At 41.2% G+C, this 23,163-nt stretch overlaps 1 protein-coding gene and 1 pseudogene across 1 annotated transcript; one reads left to right on the top strand and one right to left on the bottom strand.

The window, feature by feature from the left end:
- Positions 1–735: 735 nt before the first annotated feature.
- On the bottom strand, positions 736–1,802 carry LOC133366175 (olfactory receptor 10A7-like; annotated as a pseudogene).
- Positions 1,803–8,747: 6,945 nt separating this feature from the next.
- LOC133367664 (erythroblast NAD(P)(+)--arginine ADP-ribosyltransferase-like) lies at positions 8,748–12,033 on the top strand. The gene is made up of 2 exons (XM_061591759.1): positions 8,748–9,450; positions 12,011–12,033. Exons 1-2 carry the CDS (start codon positions 8,748–8,750, stop codon positions 12,031–12,033), a joined length of 726 nt encoding a protein of 241 aa, XP_061447743.1.
- Positions 12,034–23,163: the final 11,130 nt, after the last annotated feature.

Genomic DNA, 23,163 nt, shown 5'->3' with positions numbered 1-23,163 from the left:
CCATCTGCTCCAAGAAGAGAGAGTTTGTTCTTCAAATAGATTGGGCCAGCATCAAAAAAGGACTTATAAGTTAAAGCTAGTATTTTAAACTTCACCCGCAACACTATCAGGAGCCAATGAAGTTCCCGAAGGATTGGGGTGATGTGTTCTCTCCTATGGCAGCCCTTAATGAGTCGTGCCGCCGCATTCTGGACAAGCTGAAGCCTACGCAAAGTTCCCAAAGGGAGACCAGCATATAAAGCATTACAGTAGTCCAGACGGGAGAGAACCAAGGCACTGACTACAGTTGGTAAAAGAATCTTTGGGAGGTAGGGGCAGATTTTGCGAATGAGGGACAGGTGGTAGAGTGCAGTCCGACAAACTGCCGCTATCTGAGCCTCCATCGTCAGTTGGGAGTCCAAGATGACACCCAAACTACGGACTTGGTCACTCAATAGACCAGATCCTCGGGGCCACATGCAGGGCAGTGTCTTATACTGGGAAGGGGATTTCCCAGTGTCTTTCATCTTTCCCAAAGCCCCTCCTCAGATTTGCTAAAACCACACAGGGTAGTAATATCAGCATGACAGAGGTGCAAAGAGGAATCCACTGAGTCCACCAGTGTAAAACCCAAATGAATTTAATCAACATATCACCAATGAAAAGAGTCAGGAATGCAGGAAAGTAAGAGTTCTGTGAATCTTTACTGAAACAAACCTGAGCTTGGGGAGATAGGGATTATTAAACAGGTTAAAACAATGATTAATATCTTTTGCTGGTCTCCTTGCTCACCCTGTGCCGATCTCAAAAGGTCTTTTCCTGCACAACAGTTTACTGAGGGCCGTCTTCACCTCCCTGTTCCTCAGAGTGTAGATGAGTGGATTGCAAAGGGGAATGATAACTGTGTAGGGCAGGGAGAGCACTTTGTCAGCTTTCACAGAATCACTGGTCCCTGGGCGCAAGTAAACAAGCATCCCCGAGCCATAGAAGAGACTGACCACAGTGAGGTGGGAGGAGCAAGTGGAGAAGGCCTTCTGGCGTCCTGTGCCTGATGGCATGCACAGTATGGTTCTGGAGATGCGTGGATAGGAGGCCACAATGAGAGAAAAGGGCACTACAACAAAGAGGATGTTTTCTGCATACACAGCTAACTCATTGGCATACAAGTCGGCACATGCCAGGCTGAGGACTGGTGGGATGTCACAGAAAAAGTGGTCAATCTCATTGGGCCCACAGAAAGGCAAGGAGAAGACAAATCCAATTTGCAATAAGTGCACAGAGAGGCTGATGGCAAAGGAGCTGACCACCATTGTCACTCGCACCTTGTTGCTCATGATTGTCATGTAGTGCAGAGGCAGGCAGATGGCCAGATAGCGGTCGTAGGCCATGGCCACTAGTAGCATTCATTCTGTTACCCCCAGGAAGAGCATAAAGAACATTTGTGCGGCACAGGCTGGCAGAGAGATAGAGAGGTCCCCTGAGACTAGATTGGCCATCATTTTAGGAAGGGTGACTGAGGTGTAGCAGATCTCTAAACCTGAGAGGCTGCGTAAGAAAAAATACATGGGGGTATGGAGGGCAGAATCACAAGTCGTCACCACTACAATTAGACCATTGCCCAGTAATATAGCCAGATAGGTGACCAGGAAGACAGTAAACAGGAGAACAGGGAACCTTGGTATCCCAGCAAGATGAACTCTTTCACTGTGCTTTGGTTCTTCCAGTGTTTGGCGTGCCCAGCATCCATCTACAGAGGCAAGTGAGATATTTGTGAGTCTATTGTCCAGTTTCCACTTCCAAATAATATGTGAAGGCCATTTGGAATGTAGCTGCAGACTGGGTTACATATGCCCATTTACCACTCAGTTCATGGAACATCAAGGGAGGACTTGCATGCATCAATAGGCACCATTAGGCCATCACAGATCTAGCAGAGCAGGCAAAACTTTTACTTCCTCTGGCCTCACACCAGTGCTGTGCCCTGACTCATCACTCAACTGAAATCAGCACTGAATACCATGGTGGAAAAACAGTGCAAGACCTACCAATCCACGTGCAGATGAGCCCAGCATATGTGTAAATGTTTAAACATGCATGATGCTTTCTCCTGAAAATGGAGGCAAGGTGGGAAGGTTGCATGATTGAGCATTTACAGGGGCTCAGGCTGCTCCCCACCATGTTATTCAGTACCACTTTTCAGGGCATCTGCTGAGTGCCTGAGTACCCTAGGAAGGCCTACCAGTACTGACCTAAGCTGTGGGGTTGAGCACCTATATCCCTGACTGCAGCGACAGGGCCCCTGATCTGGGTCAAGATCATGGTAAATGGTTTAAGCATCCCTACCCTCCTGCTTGGGTCTGGATACAGATCAGAGCCCTTGCTGTGACAATGGATGAAAAGCACAGCAGCCAAACATTCCCATGCAGAACTATGCTGTTAAGGTCACCTGTAGTTTGGCTCAGAGCTTGGAAAAGTTACTTTTTTGAACTACAACTCCCATCAGCCCCAGCCACCATGGCCATTGGATTGGGCTGATGGGAGTTGTAGTTCAAAAAAGTAACTTTTCCAAGCTCTGGTTGGCCCCAACCAAAGGACTGCAGTTGAGGAGAAAGTGAGGCTGCAATCCCATATCCATTTACCTGCGAGCAAGCCTGATGAAACCCAATGGGACTTAGTCCTGAGTAGGGAAGGAAGGTTCTCTCAGGTTCTCATTCTTCCAATCCTAAATTCAGTTCTCCACATTTCTCCAGCAATTTGTGATTAAAAAACACACTCATGAAAATTCATGTGAACTATAATGTGAATTTCCCCCAATAATCACATTTTTGTATGCAGTCTTGACTAATGTACACAGGTTTGCAAGCAATTTTCCCTAATGCATTTTGTAGAGTATTTTCACTAATATGATCATTTTCATACATACCTTTCTATAATATATGCCTTTTGTAAATATGGTTTGGTTGGGGAACTGCATCACAAAATTCAGATGATGGTGGATTTCGAAGGATCACTGTGTTTCAGTCCTCAGACTGTTTCAGAAAGTGTGAATTTGATCCTTCTTTAAATGAGAACTGCACTGAATTCCCCCCCATCCCTACTCATGATTAGAAATGTGTAGGATTGCAATGTGAGTGTGCAACAGAGAGAAGAGAAGCAATACAAAAAAAAGGGGAAGAGAAGAAGAAAAATAGAGTGAAATAAGAGAAAAGCTGGATACATGTGGTTGAACCACTGATCTATGTCATAATATTTAGCTTTTGGATAGCACTTTAAATGCAGGGTGGGCAGAACGTAGATTAAAATGTATTGGTGTATCTCAGGATGACTCACAGAAGATCAGTGAGGATTTCAGACTCCTGTTTCACAATGAAAACAAGAAAATGACCACCCCACCATTATACTGCTGAAATGAAGAAAGTGGGGGGTAATCTGAGTGGATTTTTGTGTGGAAAGACTGTGAGCTCATCTCAGTTCTGATAACCCTGTGCTCAGCAGCTTCTCAGACACCATGTTCTTTCATACTAGACGTATGTCTTTTGCAGCTGGCTGCAGTTGGTGGTTCTTGAGGTTCTAGTAAAACGCAGGGTGGATCCCTGACTCTGCAATAGCAGTGCTCTCTCAGTAATGGCAACATTGCCAGTCACTGAATGAGACAAGGTGCCTGCAAGTTCAGGGCTGGTGGCACCACCATCCTGCAGCATGTGGGCACACACCTGCAAGCTTGTGCTGCATTCCACCAAAGTACCCCCAACCTTGCCATCTCTGTGCCACTGCCATTCTCCCTCCCTCCCTCCCCCATGTATCACTGCTGACCTATCATCAAATTATTGGAAGACTTTAGGAGGAAATAGAAAGCACAGAACAGAATTTACCTTACCATTGATTTCAATAGGTTTTAAAAGATCAAGGAAGAGAAGTATAGTGGGTAATTTATATTGGATTTATAGAGGTACTGTAGTGTACAAGTTCTGCAAAAGCCAGTGTGGTGTAGTGATAAGAGTACTGGGCTAGGGCCTGGGAGACCTGGATTCAAACCCTAATTCAGCCATGAAACTCACTGGGTGACTTCTGGGCTAATCACCTTCTCAGCCTAAACTACGTCATAGGGCTGTTCTGAGGATATATTTGAGAGGTGCAGGACTACGTATTCCACACTGAGCTCTTTGCAAGAAAGTTGAGACATAAAGGAAATAAGGCATTAAATAAGATTAAGGCTACAATCCTTTGCACAATTACTTGAGAGTAAGCTCCATTGAACTGTGAAAGTTACTTTCAATAAACCTGTTTGGGATTATGTTGTTAAGATAGAAGGATAGCTATTACCCAAAATTTCTATTATTTATTGATAACTATCATTTCTGAGCAATGTGTTACCTAGCCATTAAGTTATTTTATTATTGCAGTTGTGATAGCAGCTATTATTCATTACCTGCACAGGGGGGTTGGAGCAAGTTTTGGAATCTGTTTGTGGCACTATCCTGAATAGTAGGTGTACTACTCGTAACAAGCAACAATAAGAGTCATGTTATGACACATTGAACATTTAACAGACATTATAAATTATAATATTTATTGATAAATCACCTAGTATTTAAAGGAATGGATTGAATTTAGAAGTTAAAGGCTGTAATTCTATATTCACATTCACTTCAGGAGTAAGCCCCATTAAACTCAGTGGAACTTACTTCTGAGTAAACATGGCTAGGACTGGACTGGTCTGTGAGCAGACACAGAGGCAAACTCCCCTCCCTTTCTCTGCCCCCCAACTGTTTATTTTAAGAGGCTGGAATCCTAATGCTTCTTAACTGGGAGTAAGTCCCACCAAACTGAATGGAATTTACTTTAGAGTAGGCGTGGGGTTAGGATTGTACTTTAACAATGTAAACAGTCCTATTAAGGTTGCCACATGATATTTGCCTTGCTTCTATAAGAAATAGGGCAACTAGTGTGACTGCACCTAGATTGTGGAACTCCTTGCCTCTTCTCTTTACACAGGGCTTTTAAGATGTATAGCTCAACCATCAGTTATTTTGTGTCTCGCTGTCCAGATTATTATTTATTTATTGATCATTTGATTTATATCCCTCCCTTTCTTCTAGTAAGAGCCCAGGGCAGCAAACAAAAGCACTAAAAACACTTTAAAATGTAAATGTACTGCCCTCAAGTTGATTCTGACTTATGGCGACCCTATGAATAGGGTTTTTCATGAGGCTGAGAGGCAGTGACTGGCCCAAGGTCACCCAGTGAGCTTTATGGCTATGTGGGGATTCAAACCCTGGTCTCCCAGGTTGTAGTCCAACACCTTAACCACTACATCATCATAAAAACAGACCTTAAAATATATTAAAACAAAACATCTTTAAAAACATTTTTAAAAAACCTTTAAAAACATCTTTTTTAAAAACAAGGGTTAAAAACACATTATTTTAAAAAAAGGTTTAAAAACATATTAAAAAGCATTTCTAACACAGACACAGACTGGGACAAGGTCTCAACTTAGAAGGCTTGTTGAAAGAGGAAGGTCTTCAGTAGGTGCCAAAAAGATAACAGAGATGGTGCTTGTGTAACATTTAAGGGGAGGGAATTCCAAAGGATTGGTGACACCACACTAAAGGTCCATTTCCTATGTTGTGCAGAATGGACCTCCTGATAAGATGGTATCTGCAGGAAGCCCTCACCTGCAGAGCGCAGTGATTGACTGTGTATACAAGGGATAAGACGGTCTTTCAGGTATCCTGGTCCCAAGCTGTATAGGGCTTTGTATACCAAAACCAGAACCTTGAACTTGGCCCTAGATATTGTCTAGGAATGGGGGAGAAATTCGATTCAGTTTGCATTTCAGGCCAAATCTATCAAATTTGCACTTTCTGAAATAATATGTGAACTGATACAAGATATTCTTTCGAGATTTCCATGTATCTGAATTTTGCAATGTGGCTCTCCAACCAATGTTTACAAAAATGTATATATTTGGGCAAAGTGTGCATTCAAATGAATATATGAGTGGAAATAACATAAAAATAATCATTATATTAGAATAAATTGGTTGCATAAATGTTTACATTAGTCAAAACTACATACAAAATGTGCTTATTAGAGAAATTGCACTAAAATACTGAAGAATTTTCATGAGGATTTTTTTTTAAAAAAATCACAAATTGCTGAAGAAATGTGAACTGAATTTAAGATTGGAAAAATGAGAAACGGAGAGAACCAAAACTGGTAGATCCTTCTACCCCTAACGTTGACCAAGACTTTTTATGCTGTTTTATGGATATTTTGTTCACCATCTAGATACTTTGTGTATTGTATGATGTATAAGCCAATAAATAAATAAATAAACTGGCAGATTTCATTAAAAATCCCATTTCCAAATAGATTGTGTCCATGTAAGGTGGGAGTCCCTGAAACTCTGACACATGTACTTTTATATTGTAATTTCTATTCTAATTTGAGATGTCTTCTGACACATTGTTTATCACATATTGTCTCATATATCACAGAACAGATGGCTAATTTCTTCCTAATTGCCATACACATAAGAGGTCGACTGTTTGACTCAAACTGGAGAAATTGCATCTTTTGTGTACTATTACTTGTGCTCTGTATTTTAACCTGAATAGACCTTATGACTATAATAAAGGTATTGATTGAGTGAAACAGATCAATCATTGCCTCATCACCAGTGAGCTTGTAATAACTTGGAGCAGGCCTCAGCCATTAAGGTGTAAAGGAGCCATTTCACGGAGTGGAATCAATTTCCTCTGAGGGATGGAACAGCATATGTCGGAGACCAGTGAGATAATGTGCAATGTCTCCATGCCATGAAGGTGGCGTTATCAGCACACCCTTTTTTAAAACCTATCTTGTTATCTCCCCAACGGCTCTTACTCCTGTCATATGAGCCATGATGTTGCTTTATATCAACCGGACCAACAGTTTTGTCCATATTGTGAACTCTTATAAATAGAGCACTATGAGGCTACAGTTAGAAGGCAAAGAGGGAAGATCCTCATTTGTCTTAACCCTGTCCCTTCAGATTTGGCTCACAATTTTCAGACAAAGGAAAACCTCATAGAATCTGCTGCTCCATATCTCTTATGCTACCTGACACGGTTCCTGTACACCTGTGAACATAATCTGGGGCAGCAGGATGGAGAATCCTCAACATGTCACTTTTTTGTTACTTGCTTTCATGGTGTGTCCTGCTCAAAGGACTGCAGAGGTAAGTCCCATGTTCTTTCTCCATTGTGCGGCTGGCAATCAACAAATAAAGAACGACACCAAGGGTTTGCCCCAATTTTGGAAGGAAAACAAAATCTACTGTGGTAAAGCAGTGGGGAACAGTTGGAATCCTGGCAGTGCTAAGTAAATGGCTATGGATAGTTAGGTCTTGTGAGGAAATCTATGAGTTCAGCAATACCTTCTAGTGTCTTTGCATTGGATTCATATTTGATTGAATGCTTGCTCTTCCACAGTCTTCTGTTTCTGTTTTATTCAACTGATTCTTAGATGCTAGTGACACTAAGAGACAAACAGAATGTCACAACAGAGGAGAGAATGCATTTGTGAGCTGTCTCAGGTTATTTGCCTCATGCTTTCTCTTCTGCATTAGATGGTGGTACTAAGGCAACAACCTTTTTTTCTGGAAAACTGTCAGTGTGGTGTGGTTAGGAATGAACAGGCTGTCTTCGTCTCACCCAGTTAGATTAATTAGGCTTTTTGAATGTTCAAGTCAAATGCTCAGCATCTCTGCTGCCCCCCTGCCCTGTCTCATCTCAGAGAGGAAGGGATATGGGAGCTGGTAGGGGAGGGCAGTTGAGAAGCCACAAGAGGCTTGTTTCAGCTGTATCTAGTGCTTCACACATAATTTCCTGCTGGGGATCATAATACTGAACTGCAAGCCCCATGATCCCTGGCAAGAATTTACATGCAGAGTGTATGATTTGCTGACAGTCCTGTCCTTGGCTGTACATTATTTATTTAAAGTATTTTTATCCTGCCCTTAATCTGAAGATTTCAAGGTGGGGAACAAAACTTCAGTAAATTAATAATATCACATCTATAAAACCCATAAAACACACATAAGACTGCAATATATCACATGTATCTCAGATGAACATCAACAACAATAACCAGCAACCAAACAAAACCAAATATGTTTTAAGCTAGTGTCTAAAGACAGTGTAGATGCCTGCTGAATTTCAAGGGGCATAGAGTTCTAAAGTTGGGGCACTACCACATCTGTGTATCTCTGGCACACCACATATAATCTATACAGCTCCCATACATTATAGGCCTGCAAGACCTCTTCTTGGCTGTATATGATATGTTCTGTGCATTGCCTTCCAGAGATTACCTTCCAGGGATGCCCCATCCTGGTAAGAAACAATGCACAGTGTGTATAATTTATAACCAAGGCATTGCCCTGTGGGGGCCAGTCTAGTCTCCTGCCCTCTTCTGCCTGTTACCCTTCTACAAGGGTATATTGAATTGGGCCAAACTTAAGTGCTGCTGCTCCTGATTCAAATAGGACCAGCCTGTTTGAGCATTTAGAGCTCTCCCTTGTTGAACACTCACCCATTCTCTACTCGAGGTGAGGCCATATGGTGATGGTGGTTCACCGTTCAGCCAAGACTGGACTGGGTGGATCCCCTTGCCTTAATAACAAAGTGGGAGCCTTGCATTGTGGATGACAATCTTTTCTGAGACGCCAGCATGTTTCACATTATGCAATTATCAATTGGCTTCAGATTGCCTCCAGTGAGATGTCAACAAATACAACCAACCCGATTTTGAACATGGCACATTATTCCCTCGATGACAAATACGAAGGATGCCTGGCAAGCATGCGGAGCCATCTAAAGTCTCTCATTCAAAGAGAGCTGAATACCTCTGAGATATATAGTGAAGCATGGGAGACAGCCTTGTTTAATTGGCAGGCCAACCAGTCCTGGTTATACCCTCGGAATATGGAAGAGCTCTCTGAAGTGGCTATCTGGGCATACACACTAGAACACCCTCCACTCTATAGGGAGTTCAGTGCTGCCACCCACACAGCAGGAAAAGGGCCTAAGGAATATGAGGACTACCCTTTCAAGTCCCTGCATTTCCTCTTAACCCATGCAACCATGTCATTCCGACCAACGGACCTCAAATGTGTTGAGGTCTACAGGGGCGTCAGTGTGGAGTTTTCTGTCAATGGCCTTTTCAGGTTTGGGCAGTTCACATCCACATCAGAGAACTTGGCACAGGACGAAAAGTTTGAGATGGTAACCTTTTTCAAGTTGTTCACCTGCAAGGGGATTGAGATAAGTGAGATGTCCTTATATCAAGAAGAGGAGGAAGTGTTGGTCCCTCCCTATGAAATGTTCAAGGTCACCTTGGCTGAAGACACCTCGAATGGCAAGACTGTACAAGCCAAGTCTGTGGGGACTTGCAGCTACCACAACTGTGCTTTTGTGGGGCAAGGTAAGCAGATGGAAGCTGCTAAGCTTTTCATTTTCTGGGGCACTAGTTTTAACGATCTTGTTCTGGAGAGCCTTTGGGAGGGACTGAAGGTAGAGCTTGACACTGAATTTATGCCTTCTACGTTAAATTTTACCTTTGTAGTCCCTTTAGCACCACTCCCTATATATATGTATATATGTGTGTGTATATATCTATAGTATTTTATGTATTTTAATTGTATTTTATGTATTTTAATTTATTTTAATGTTTTTGTGATTTTACTGTTTACAATTTTATTATGGACGTGTTTGATTTTATTTTTGTAAGCCACCCTGAGTGCCCTATTATAGGGCAGAAGGGCGGGATATAAATATTTTAAATAAATAAATAAATAAATAAATAATTCCCCTCCCCTCCCTGTCTGGATCTGGTGTGTGAGAGAGAGTAGAAGAAAATCTCATGAGGGAATTGGATGTGTGAGATCTTTCTTCATCCAATACTATCCTGAATGGATGAGTCAAAATCATGGCATTTTTTTTCTGTTTAGGTCTACTACTAATTCTAAAAACCTTCTCCTTTAATCATTAAGTACTAGACACATCAGAAAACAGAATATAGGATTTTGTCCCTTCTAAAATTCTCAGATTGACATCCAGCTATATGATGGCAGTTGGGAGAATGGCTGTTTGAACAAGCTGAGGAACAAACTAATTTTATTTCTCTACTCTGTAGGCTGGGACAATACCAAAGCCTGTCCTGAGCACCAAGGTATGTGGGACCCTGGGTTGGAATTAAAACCCTGTGGGAAGGGATTCAATGTACGTATATGGAGTGTTTTTGAGAGGATAGAGTCAAAATTCTTGAGTTCTCTCCTTAGCTCAGGAAGAGTTACCCTGCAGAAGAAGATAATCTTTAGGAGTGGGAAACCTTTTTCAGCCCAAGGACTGCATTGCACCATGGGCAACCTTCTGGAAGTGGTGGGTGGAGCCAGAGGAATAAGTGGAGAGACCAATGGATGAGACTCTTACTTTGGTAAAGTTGGCTACATTTCAACCATGCAAAAGTGTGGGGTTTCTACATCCACACCTCCCCATTCTCTCTCAGGCAAGCAAGAGCAGAGCTTGGAAAAGGTACTTTTTTTAAACTACAACTCCCATCAGCCCAATCCATTGGCCATGCTGGCTGGGGCTGATGGGAGTTGCAGTTCAAAAAAAGTAACTTTTCCAAGCTCTGATAGAGACATCGTCACAGTTCAAGGACATGTTCCAGGATGAGAGCAGGGCTAGTGAGGGATGTGTCCTAGGGAGGGGGCATAGCCTGGGGACAGTCTGAGGGCTGGATAAAGAGATCTGAAGAGTCACATTTGGCACCTGGGCTTGAGGTTTCCCATCCCGATCTAAGTGTTACAAGTATTTCTGCAAAATCTTTGCAAATGAAATGTGCATATTTGTTGTCCATTGTTTAGTGAACTGTCTATATTTTACTCAGTTTGTTCTTTTCTTAGGAGGATATGCCACATTTTTCATAGCAAATTACATTCTTCTTGTACATTTGTGGAAATGCATCCCCACACTTTGCAATTAAGTTTAGGGCAAACACCATATAACACAACACAGTTGCTAGGATTTTTTTTAAAGGTAGGATAAAGAACAGTAGCAATAGTCTCCAAGATCAGCCTTGCTATTAAAAAGAACCTTGAAGCCATTGTTTCAGGCAGCAGTCTCCAGTCTTTCCCTCCCTCTGCCACAAGAGGAAGAGAGGGCTGATAAAGGTCCAAGCAGGATACTTCATTGTGGCAGAAGATTAGAGTCACTTACAGGTTAAGGTGGTTAAGGTGTTGGACTACGACATGGGAGATCAAGGTTCGAATCCCCACATAGCCATTAAACTCACTGGGTGACCTTGGGCCAATCACTGCCTCTCAGCCTCATGATAACCCTCGACTTGAAGGCAGTACAATTACAATTACAGGCAGGTTAACAGCACATTCTTGTACATGTTCATAGAGGCTTATGCTTCTTTTAGGGCATTCCTCCATCACCAAGCGTTTTATGCACAAGAAATGCACATTTCCTTTTCACATTTGTTGCACAAAATTCTTTTTCTAAATAGGTAGGGTGGCTCCTGTTGTGGAACACTTTTCAAGCATTCTTTTAGCTTGTATCTGGAGTAGTCATATTCCCCACAAACCCCTAAGCTTTGCAATATGAGACTGAACTAGGTTACCTAGGGAGGCCGGGCCTGGCAACCAAGAGGTCTTCTGTATCTTTAAAAGTTGTGCAGGGGGAAGGGAGAATTCCACCTTGTGGTTTTTCCTATTACAGCATTGCAAGAACACCTGCACTTGGCTGACTTTCGCTTCTCCTAAAGATACAGGATCAGTCTCAGGCCATGAACCTGGCAACCCTGAACACCACATTTGGATGCTCCTTATTAACTTTCAAATGCACTTTCTGTCTTCCCCTCTCTAGTGTTGTATCTGTGAGGCCTTGTCTTCCCAGTGACTTCAGGATGCAGCCTTCCAAGAGTTATGCTTTGCAAGGATCTCTGTGAACTTCTGATTCTGTGTATATTTATCTAGGTACACGCATGAGTCAGAATTAAAAGGAATGCTGACCTAAAATGCTTTTCTGTAATTTTGTCACCACTTTCACAAGTAGTAAAATGGGGGTGGGGATTTCACCAACTTTTGAGAATGCAAAAAGGGGGCAAAGGGGGGGGAAGGGATGTAGGTCTTATTTATTGTGGCAATAGCAACACTCTCTTCCACTGTTCCCAAAATTCCTGGGAATGAAAATATATGATATAGAATTTCTCCACTGTGGGAAATAAAAATGGTGGCTGCCAGTTACACACACAAAAAAACACAAAACATTTTGTTGGATGGTGGTTTCAGGGCAACCTTTTTTCCCCTTGCAGTTTTAACACAGTTTCCAGAGAATTTTTTTGCTCAGCCTTAATATTATGCATACATACTGATGACCACCTAAAGTAGATTAATAGCAGCAGAACCCCATACTTGTCTACTCAGAAATCCCATTGAGTTACATGGGGCTTCCTCATAGGTAAGTGGGTATAGGATTATAGCCTTAGTGTTTTATCTTTTTTTGATTGGATCTTATTTCCATTTTTGCTTTTCATAGTCATCTCCTGCACTGCTTTTGGCTTTAATTGGGAAATGCATGCAGCTATAAAACTAGGTCTTGTGTAGGGTTGCCAGGACAGAAGCACCTGAAAACTTGAGTTTTCAGGGTGGGCCCTAATGATATCATGGGGGCAGGCCTTAGTGATGTCATTAGGCATCAACCACAGTTGCTTGGAGCACATAATTCAAACAAAAACATTTCTCTGATTGGAAATTAAGACAGAAATCTTAGCTAAAAGATGATGTTCCCAGATCCAGCTGAAGTGATGGGATCATTCCTTCTTACCTGCTTAGGGAGCCTGGGTAGGGAACATTTAATCTAGCCTACTTGCTTCTGGCAAAAAGGGTTTAAGTGTCCTCAGGCCAGGCCAGTCACCAGAAGGCCATTGTAGGAAGAAAGGAGTATAGTGTTGTGGAGAAGTTAGATGGGAGCACTCAGTAGTAAAGATGGATGCCCCTGAAGGCTGCAATTCTAAACACACTTACTAAGGGACTAAGCCCCATAAAGCTCAATAGGACTTATGTCTGGGTACATATGGTTAGGATTGTGCTGTTGGTAAGGCTTAAGAACATGAGAACATAAGAAGAGCCTGCTGGATCAGGCCAGTGGCCCATCTAGTCCAGCATCCTGTTCTCACAGTGGCCAACCAGGTGCCTGGGGGAAGTCCGCAAGCAGGACCTGAGTGTAAGAACACTCTCCCCTCCTGAGGCTTCCGGCAACTGGTTTTCAGAAACATACTGCCTCTGTCTAGGGTGGGAGAGCACAGCCATCATGGCTAGCAGCCATTGATAGCCCTGTCCTCCATGAATTTGTCTAATCTTCTTTTAAAGCCATCCAAGCTGGTGGCCATTACTGCATCTTGTGGGAGCAAACTCCATAGTTTAACTATGCGCTGAGTAAAGAAGTACTTCCTTTTGTCTGTCCTGAATCTTCCAACATTCAGCTTTTTTGAATGTCCACGAGTTCTAGTATTATGAGAGAGGGAGAAGAACTTTTCTCTATCCACTTTCTCAATGCCATGCATAATTTTATACACTTTTATCATGTCTCCTCTGACCCGCCTTTTCTCTAAACTAAAAAGCCCCAAATGCTGCAACCTTTCCTCATAAGGGAGTGGCTCCATCCCCATGATCATTCTGGTTACCCTCTTCTGAACCTTTTCCAACTCTATAATATCCTTTTTGAGATGAGGTGACCAGAACCGTACACAGTATTCCAAATGCGGCCGCACCATAGATTTATACAACGGCATTATGATATTGGCTGTTTTATTTTCAGTACCTTTCCTAATTATCGCTAGCATGGAATTTGCCTTTTTCACAGCTGCCGCACACTGGGTCGACATTTTCATTGTGCTATCCACTACAACCCCGAGGTCTCTCTCCTGGTCGGTCACCACCAGTTCAGACCCCATGAGCGTATATGTGAAATTCAGATTTTTTTGCTCCAATATGCATAATTTTACACTTGTTTATATTGAATTGCATTTGCCATTTTTCCGCCCATTCACTCAGTTTGGAGAGGTCTTTTTGGAGCTCTTTGCAATCCCTTTTTGTTTTAATGACCCTGAACAATTTAGTATCATCAGCAAACTTGGCCACTTCACTGCTCATTCCTAATTCCAGGTCATTAATGAACAAGTTGAAAAGTACAGGTCCCAATACCGATCCTTGAGGGACTCCACTTTCTACAGCCCTCCATTGGGAGAACTGTCCGTTTATTCCTACTCTCTGTTTTCTGCTTCTTAACCAATTCCTTATTCACAAGAGGACCTCTCCTCTTATTCCATGACTGCTAAGCTTCCTCAGAAGTCTTTGGTGAGGTACCTTGTCAAACGCTTTTTGAAAGTCTAAGTACACTATGTCCACTGGATCACCTCTATCTATATGCTTGTTGACACTCTCCAAGAATTCTAATAGGTTACTGAGACAGGACTTTCCCTTGCAGAAGCCATGCTGGCTCTGCTTCAGCAAGGCTTGTTCTTCTATGCGCTTAGTTAATCTAGCTTTAATAATACTTTCTACCAGTTTTCCAGGGACAGAAGTTAAGCTAACTGGCCTGTAATTTCCGGGATCCCCCCTAGATCCCTTTTTGAAGATTGGTGTTACATTTGCCACTTTCCAGTCCTCAGGCATGGAGGAGGACCTGAGGGACAAGTTACATATTTTAGTTAGCAGATCAGCAATTTCACATTTGAGTTCTTTGAGAACTCTCGGGTTGATGCCATCCGGGCCCGGTGATTTGTCAGTTTTTATATTGTCTATTAAGCCTAGAGTGTCCTCTCTCGTTACCACTATTTGTCTCAGTTCCTCAGAATCCCCTCCTGCAAATGTTAGTTCAGGTTCAGGGATCTGCCATATATCTTCCACTGTGAAGACAGATGCAAAGAATTCATTTAGCTTCTCTGCAATTTATTTATTTATTTAATTAAGCTTATATACCGCCCGACTAGCAACAGCTGTCTGGGCGGTGAACATTAAAAATACAATCTCCTTATCGTCCTTTAGTCCAGGGTTGCCATCCCTCTGGTCGGTTCCATGACAAACTGGTCTAGGGCATAGTCATTTAGAATATCTAGAAATTTTGCTTCTTTGTCGTGACTGGAACACATATGCGGCCAGTCTATGTCCGAGTAGTTGAAGTTGAAGTTGAAGTTCTTGACTAGGGATCCTCTGCAAACATATCCATATCTAAGCATGGTTGGCAACCCCCTGCCTGGAATGCCCTGCCCGTGCCTTTTGACATGGCTGCTCCAAACATCTTTACAGACTTGACCCTTCATTTCAGAAAGAGATATGAGAAATGAGTAAGAGTAAGAAGATTCTCTTCTCTTTTCTGTCTACCCTGTGGGCTGCTATAAACTCACTTTGACAGCCAACCCAATTCCAGTGAGTAATAGTTGACAAAGAGAAAACACACATGGTTTGGTCTACACAGGTAGTAGCTTGGGAACAACAGCAATTGCAGCCACACTTCCCAATATGTGAATTCTCTTTTATCACTATTGGGCAAGAAAGAAACCATCTTGCAACCAACAGGGTACATCATCAGTGGGTTTAAGGGGATTGAGCTGAGCGCATGGAACCATTGTTGTTGCTTCTATGGTTGTAAAGGAGTGAGGTTAAAGGTAAATGAAATGCAAATAGAAAAACAAAAACAAAAGACAGTGATGATTTCCTAAATGCAATACCATACAAACCAGAACAGGATTCCTATGAGTAAGGCAGAAAACTCAGCATTACATAACCATTCAGGATTTCTAAACAAAAACCTAAACTTAAAAAATCCTAGCAGCCAAGGTGACAGAAATTTCCATGCAGCACAACCTGACCTGGGGCTGCAGTTAGTACAGAATGGTGCAGCACGATTGCTGACATCAGTGAGACCCTGTCAGCAAACAATATCTCTGCTCTGAAATCTGCACTGGTTGTCGATTTGCTACCAGGCCAAATTCAAGGTGTGCTTTCCATGTTATGGGTGCCACATAGTACTTGTTCTGCTCTTATGAGAAATCAATCCTTTAGTGTGGCAGCACCTATGGTTTGGAACTCCCTGCCTATTGACATTAGGCAGATGCCTTCATTGTACTCTTTTCAGCACCTGCTAAAACATTTTTGTTTAGGCAAGCCTACCCAGGCATGTAAAAGCTATTATGTTTTTATCTGTTTTAAACTCATTGCTGGTTTTATTATTTTGAATCTTTTTAAATATCTGTTTTTTGCCAATACTTTTATTGTTTTAATTCCTTCTGTAAACTGCTTTGAGATGTTTTACAATAAAGCAGTATATAAATGTTGTAGATAAAATATATAAATAAATTTTGGAGTCACTGTGGCCCTTGGGTCTCTTTCCACTTTTACCAGCAAAGGAATCTGCCTTATACTGACTCAGCCATTTGATACCATCTAGCTGGGTACTGATGACATGGACTAGGATTGGCTCTGCAGGATTCCAGGCAATCTCTTTTCCAAAGCATATGACCTCCCACTGAGCTATAGCCTTTCCCCTGTTTAAAATAATATATTTTAAAATTGTTTGTTTCAATTCACTAATGAATGTATAGCAAACATCCACATCACTCATTTAAAGCATATTCAATGAACATGTGAAGCACATGAATCCCACCACAGATTCATGGGAACTGTACTTTGTTAAGGGTGGTGGGAACTATAACTGTGAGGGGGAAAGTACACTTCCCAGGATTCTTTAGGGGAAGTCGTGCACTTTAAATGTGAGTTGGATGTGCTTTAAATGTATTGTGTGAATCTACTTTATAAACTTTGCCTGCATGCCAATCATTTTAATTAATTTTTTAAAATGAAAATGAGCTATAAAGTTTACTGGGTGACCATGGGCTACTCACAATCTCTCAGCCTCATCTGTCCGGATGAAAACAATAGAGGGGAATCATGACCACCTTATGGAAGAAGAGCACACTTAAAACGTAGAGGAAATAATAATACAATCATAGTGTGAAATCAGATACTTATTGGGACATAGCATGAAGAAATATTTATATAAGCATGACTGTCAAAGATGTTTATTATTTACACAACCGGTAAAGATATTTATAGTGCAGTCCTATGCATGTTTACTTAGAAGCAATGTATTCAATGGGGCTCACTCAAACAGGGAAGCAGGCACAGAACTGCAATATCAAGTGGTAAAGAACTTCACACACCCAACCCAAAATTCAGAATCATGCCACTTTAAGCTGTTTTGCAACTGGTTTATACTTGTTTTTATGGTTATTGGATTTTAAAGGGATTTATTTCTTGTTGTGAGCTGCCTTGGTTTCCAATCAGCAATCCTACCTCACAGAGTTGTTGGAAAGACTCCATACACACACACACACTGGAGATGTATAAATACATAAACCCCTAATAATATCTCATTGTCAAAACCAGTTGGTCATTGCAGAACATTAAAAAAATAAAATTAATATTAGTTTCCTGTATAATAAAAGCAGTGACACCTAAGTGAGCCCTGCCCAACTGCTTTAAAAAATAGGATTGGAGGAGAAGGGAAAGATTTACAACACAAACACAATCCTTTGCTTTGTTCACTCAAAAGTCCCATTAATTTACAGTACAATCTTGACCATCTCGACTCAAAAGTAAGTCCTGTTGAATTCAATGCGGTTTACTCCTGGTATGTGGGATTAGCATTGCAGCTAATCATTGCAGGGTCCTGCTGCAGATCGCAGAAGCGTAGCACTACTCTCTCACCCTGAGGGGCCCTTCAGGGGGCCCTTAGCCAGGGCTCAACTTGGCCATCCTTTGGCGCCAACCCTGTTACTATCCCTCTGTAGTTTTAACACAGATTAATTACCCCCTCACACATTTTGTTATACAAATAATGAGGATAGACACAGTATGATTAAAAGACAGAATTCCCCCACCTGTCCAATGTGCTTAAGAGTAAATTATGTAATAATTTTTAAATGAATTAGTGCAAGATTCAAATTCCTAAATTAGTAAACTAATCTGCAGGGTCAAATTAGTGACCTGCAATTCTTGTGAAACATCATTCTTTGGGCATAGAACCTCTCAATTCAAAAGAGCTGAATGCTATTACAGAAAACCTCTGGATTAGTGTATAAGGGTGCAATCTAACTTGTATTTACTCCTGGTTGAGGGCAGTTGGATGTGGTGGATCTCCAGCTGAGCTGGCAGGGTTCTGGCTTTTCTGGTAGAAGCCCCTAGTGCCAGCCCAGACATAGTGGAGCCAGGACCCTGCTGGCTCAGCCGAGGGTCCACCAGCAAGGCAAGTCTGGTGGAAGAGGTGAGTATGTAAGATGATATAATGCCTGAAAAAGGGGTATTCCATGGGTGTGTCGGAAGAGGGGTTGAGGAGGGACTTATAGAACATCCAACTCCCAGTTGGAGTGCTCCTGTGGGTCCCAATCCAAGCCAAATTTACACCAAGAAAAAAGTTGGTCTAAGAAAATAATTATAATGGAAGTCAATGGGGAGCTCTTACTCATTGGTACGGATATTAGTGAGAGCCGGCTTTATGTTTTCCATTCATGTGTGTAGCTCCCAGGTGAGCTGATGTTCTGCCAGCCCAGCGGCTCCTGAACAGTAAATGGATGCCAAGGAACTTCCTACCAGCTCCTCCTCCACCGGCACCCCTTCCATCACCTTTCCCTGAATTGGATTGCTCTGCCCGTAACTGGGCAAAAAAGCTGGAACACATTTGTCATGTTTTCCCCATATTTTATTTATTTATTTATTAAATTTACTACTTCACAAAAGTGAACCCAAAGCGATTTACAACCAATAAAACGCATTCAAACCATTGTATATTAGGATCTGCTGGATGATCACCTTGGTACAATGTATTTTGTGTGAGAGATAATTTGGGAATATTTTCTTCTTGTTTTCATGTTTCTGTTTTGCACTCTGTTTATGCTAGAGATGGTGAACCTAAGGCCCTCCAGATATGTTTGGACTCCAACTCCCATCAGTCCCAGCCAGTATGGCCACTAGTGAGGGATGATGGGAGTTGTACTCCAGCAACATTGGGAGGGCCACAAGTTCCCCATCTCTACCTTATTCTACGAACCAACTCTTGGCTACATGCACCTAGAAAGGGGCTTAAATGATCTTGGGGAAAAAGCTGACTAATCTAGGATCTTTATTGGGCCACAGAGGTGTCTTGGGCCATGTACGTGGCCTAAAGAGGAAAATCATTTTTAACTCAAAGCAAAGGGTCCTGTTCTAATTTAACTTTGAAGGAGCAAGTTAAAAAAAAAAAGAAAACCCTTAAAGTTAAACCTTTTAACTTTAAAACTTTACATTTGCTTTAAATTTAATTTAAATGTAAATCTTTGCTGAGTGTGAATAAAATAGAAAACGTTTTCTCAGTTATCTTTCAGGCTTTTGATATAATCAGATAATAAAAAACATTTTTAAAACAACAGCTCAAACCTGCATGGTGTGGACTTCCGGGAAGGGTGACTTAGCCTGTGCCTGCTTTTGAGACGGGCTCCTGCCTCAAAAGAAGCTTATTCAGATATATCAGTCAGTTTTTTTTTTTTTTTGACTGATTAAACTTCTCCCGGGTAGGGAGAAACGAAGAGATTAACCTCAAAGCCTATTTTTGTTGGGACGACCAGATCTCATTAATTTATGGGACGAGGTCCAGCCGACGAAGGTGGGACGGATTTTCAACAACAAGCTCTATCTGATAAAGCGAACGTTCATCTTATCTTCTAAGAGAGAACGCACTAACAGGCAAGCACCCTTCTTTCTATATTTTTCTTTTACTTGACTTAAATTGTTGCTGTTTAAAAGAGATTTGCCAGATTGATCGGTTTTTGACATCTCACTGGGGAGCCATAACTTCTCTCTGCTACTCACTAATTAATAGCTTATCTCTGTTTTTGTTGCAAAAAGCTGTCCTGGATTTGCATTCTAAAGATATACACAGAAGAGGGATTTCTATTCCAGATTTTTATTTTGAAGAATATTATATTGTCTGAGACTACTCTCTTTTTGGTCTATTTTATTTTGACGAATCTGTTTCCTGACGACCGCCATTAATTGTTTCGATCCTGGGAACTGCATTTTGTTTACTTAAGCATGGAGAGATAAGGCTGTCTGCTCTGTTTATACTGTGATGTCACCAAGTTTGGAGTATTAACCCAATTGTTGCTGAAATAAGAAGTGGTTTTCCTATATTTTTCTTTTAAAATGGCAATTAAGAAAGTGGCTGAGAATCTGGAAATAACTATGTTTCAGAAAATAATGGATGAGATTGAGATAACGAAACAAAACCTGCGACAGGGTTGTAAGGAGCTGAAAATTGAATTGAGTAAAATGAAGCAGGAGATTAAAGATATAGGGGTCCCTGTGAGAGAGGTGACCCTGGAAGGGGTCCCTGTGAGAGAGGAGACCCCGGAGATTGGAACAAACGTGGAACAGGAAAAAGATTTGGAGTCTATGGACTTTAGAAACAAAATCTATTGTTTGGAGACACAGGAGATTAAAGACATAGGGGTCCTTGTGAGAGAGGAGACCCTGGAGACTGGAACAGGGGTCCCTGTGAGAGAGGAGACCCTGGAGACTGGAACAGGGGTCCCTGTGAGAGAGGAGATCCCGGAGATTGGAACAAACGTGGAACAGGAACAAGATTTGGAGTCTATGGACTTTAGAAATAAAATCTATTGTTTGGAACTCAATGTTATCTCTGAAGAAATTAATGAAGATTCTAGAGATAAAGTTATCAATGGCATGGATAATCTTCTGGACTGGAATGATGTGATGGAGCCCAATATAGAGAAAATCTATGGAATTAACTGCAGCCATGTGACAATGGAAAAACTTTCAAGAGATGACCCAGTGTATTTTGAAAAAAAGAACAGAGATATGATTTTACAGCAGTATTTCAGCAACCTATTCAGAATGGATGGCAAGAAAATATTTGGGATAGAGGTAATTCCCATCAGACTCTTACTATATGACTATGGCTTTGACAGCAAGATTATTATGGAATACTGATAATGGAAGATTGGATACTGAAATTACTGGACTTAACAAGACTACTGAAGATGGAAGATGGAAAATGGAACTAATAGGGATAATAGAACAATGGCTACTGAAATTACTGAACCTAACAGATTCTGATGTGATGGATTAATTGAAATGTTTATTTTGACTATGGTTATGACAATAAGATTATCATAATTAGTAATGAGATGGATTAATCGATATGCTTATCTGGAAAAAAAAATTGATAGATATATTTCTTAAAGAATTGAAACCTCTCTTTGACTTTTTGTGGAAAGAATAAAGTAATGTTTATGAGATTTGATGATTAAGTAAGATAACTACTGGAGGAAAGTGATTTTATAATATGACTTAAGAGACAGGATTGTTATATATTATAGACTTATAACTGATTTGATCTTTGACAAATGGGAAGTCAATATTTTACTCTTTATTTTTTATTTTTGTTTTTTTTTTCTTTTTTTCTTTTTGTTTAACTATTTTTGATTTTGTTTTTTGTCTTTGAATGTTTTATGATTTCGTCTTGTATGTTTTATGAAAATCTGAATAAAAATTATTGAAAAAAAAAAAAAAACCTGCATGGTGTTTGACCTCTGTAATTTAAAACGCCTGTTGATGCTATGCTACTTAACACAGTGTGTGTGGAGGATTTTCTTTTGGGAGGATTTTTTGGGGGGGGTATTTTTTCTTTATATCTGTTGCTAGCTCAATGGACTTTCAGGATGTAGATCTTTGCCCACAATAACATTGGGAAAGCAATACCAGGGCGATAATCCAAACGTATTGAAAATTGTACAGTTTTTAGCTTTTATTGTCACTGTTTCTTAAGTGGAAGAAGTCTGATGTAGAAGTTGTTCTTTCAATATTAGCCAACCCCAGAAATGGAAGTATCTGGAAAAGAAATCACCCCACCTGTTTTGCTTAATGGATGTTCCTTACATGATCCTCCCACAGCTATGGGCATGCCTGTGTGGGCCTGATTTCCTTATATCATACCATCTCTTCCTGAATTTCCTACGTTCAGTTTCCAAAAGGGTAGCTATGTTAGTCTATTGTAGCAAAAACACAAAAGTCTTGTGTCCCAAAAAGCTTGTGTCCCAGACCTAGCATACTTCCAGAGCAGTGCGTGTATGCATGCATGCACACACATGTGAATGATGTTCACCACAAAATATTGTGGAGGTTTTTCAGAGAAAATTCTGCAAAGTGACCTCCTTTTTCTACTGTGGTGAGAAAAAGAAAAAAAAAGCAGGTTTTTATTTTCAGAAAAATGTCTTAAAAGAAATTTTGGTTCAGCTCTAATGCCAACAGAGGATTATACAATACATTGGATGAAGTGACCCCTAGTCCATGAATGCTTATGCCGTCATGCATAATATATCCGTCTTTCAGGTGCTAACAAGATTCTTTGTTGCTTCCTCATGTAACCCTCTCCTTTAAGGGCCCCTAACTTGTTTGCTATCCATTGGTTTGAGTGCCACACCTTTTAATCCAGTTTTTGCCAACCTGGCACCCTCCAATTTTTTCAGACTACAATTCTCATCATCCCTACTGTTAGTCAGTGCTGTCTAGAGTTGATGGGAGTTGTAGTCCAGGTCATCTAGAGAGCAAAGGCTATTAAGCCTTCCAAAATGTCAGTTCTCACACTTTCAGTTCAGTCTTCTCCAGGCCTGTAGCCTGGGGGGGGGAGACACCCCCCAATTTTTCTGCTCCCCCCTTTTTTCAAAAAATAAATAATTAAATTTATTACAGAAACAAAAAATCTGCCTGCCTACTTTTTGTGTGCCCCCCCCTTTTAGGCTGCATATAGGCCTGGTTCTCTCCCTGATTGTCCAACAAAGATAGCTGAGAGGAAGATAGCTTTGGACAGGTGGCCACTCTTTTTATCAGGGACTTTCTGGGGGGTGGACAGATGCCTCCTTTCCAGGTTAAACATAAAGCTGGGAATATACACCCCTCATCACCTCCCAGAGGGGTATTTCAGTGAGCTTAGATGGAGTTGCATTCTGAACAGATTTTAATGTTTCTGCTGCCTTTTTGATTATACATTGCATATTTTTATCTGGATTGTAAGC

Source organism: Rhineura floridana, chromosome 11, assembly GCF_030035675.1.
Source record: "Rhineura floridana isolate rRhiFlo1 chromosome 11, rRhiFlo1.hap2, whole genome shotgun sequence".
Lineage (NCBI taxonomy): Eukaryota > Metazoa > Chordata > Lepidosauria > Squamata > Rhineuridae > Rhineura > Rhineura floridana.
Note: the sequence above shows the minus strand (reverse complement) of the source record. Positions and strands in the feature narration are given on the sequence as shown.

Excerpts from the sequence above, each read along its gene's own strand:
- LOC133367664 (XM_061591759.1), top strand. The coding sequence starts at position 8,748 with ATGTCAACAAATACAACCAACCCGATTTTGAACATGGCACATTATTCC. Across the intron at positions 9,451-12,010 it reads CTGTGCTTTTGTGGGGCAAG|GTACACGCATGAGTCAGAAT; the intron begins GTAAGCAGATGG and ends ATATTTATCTAG.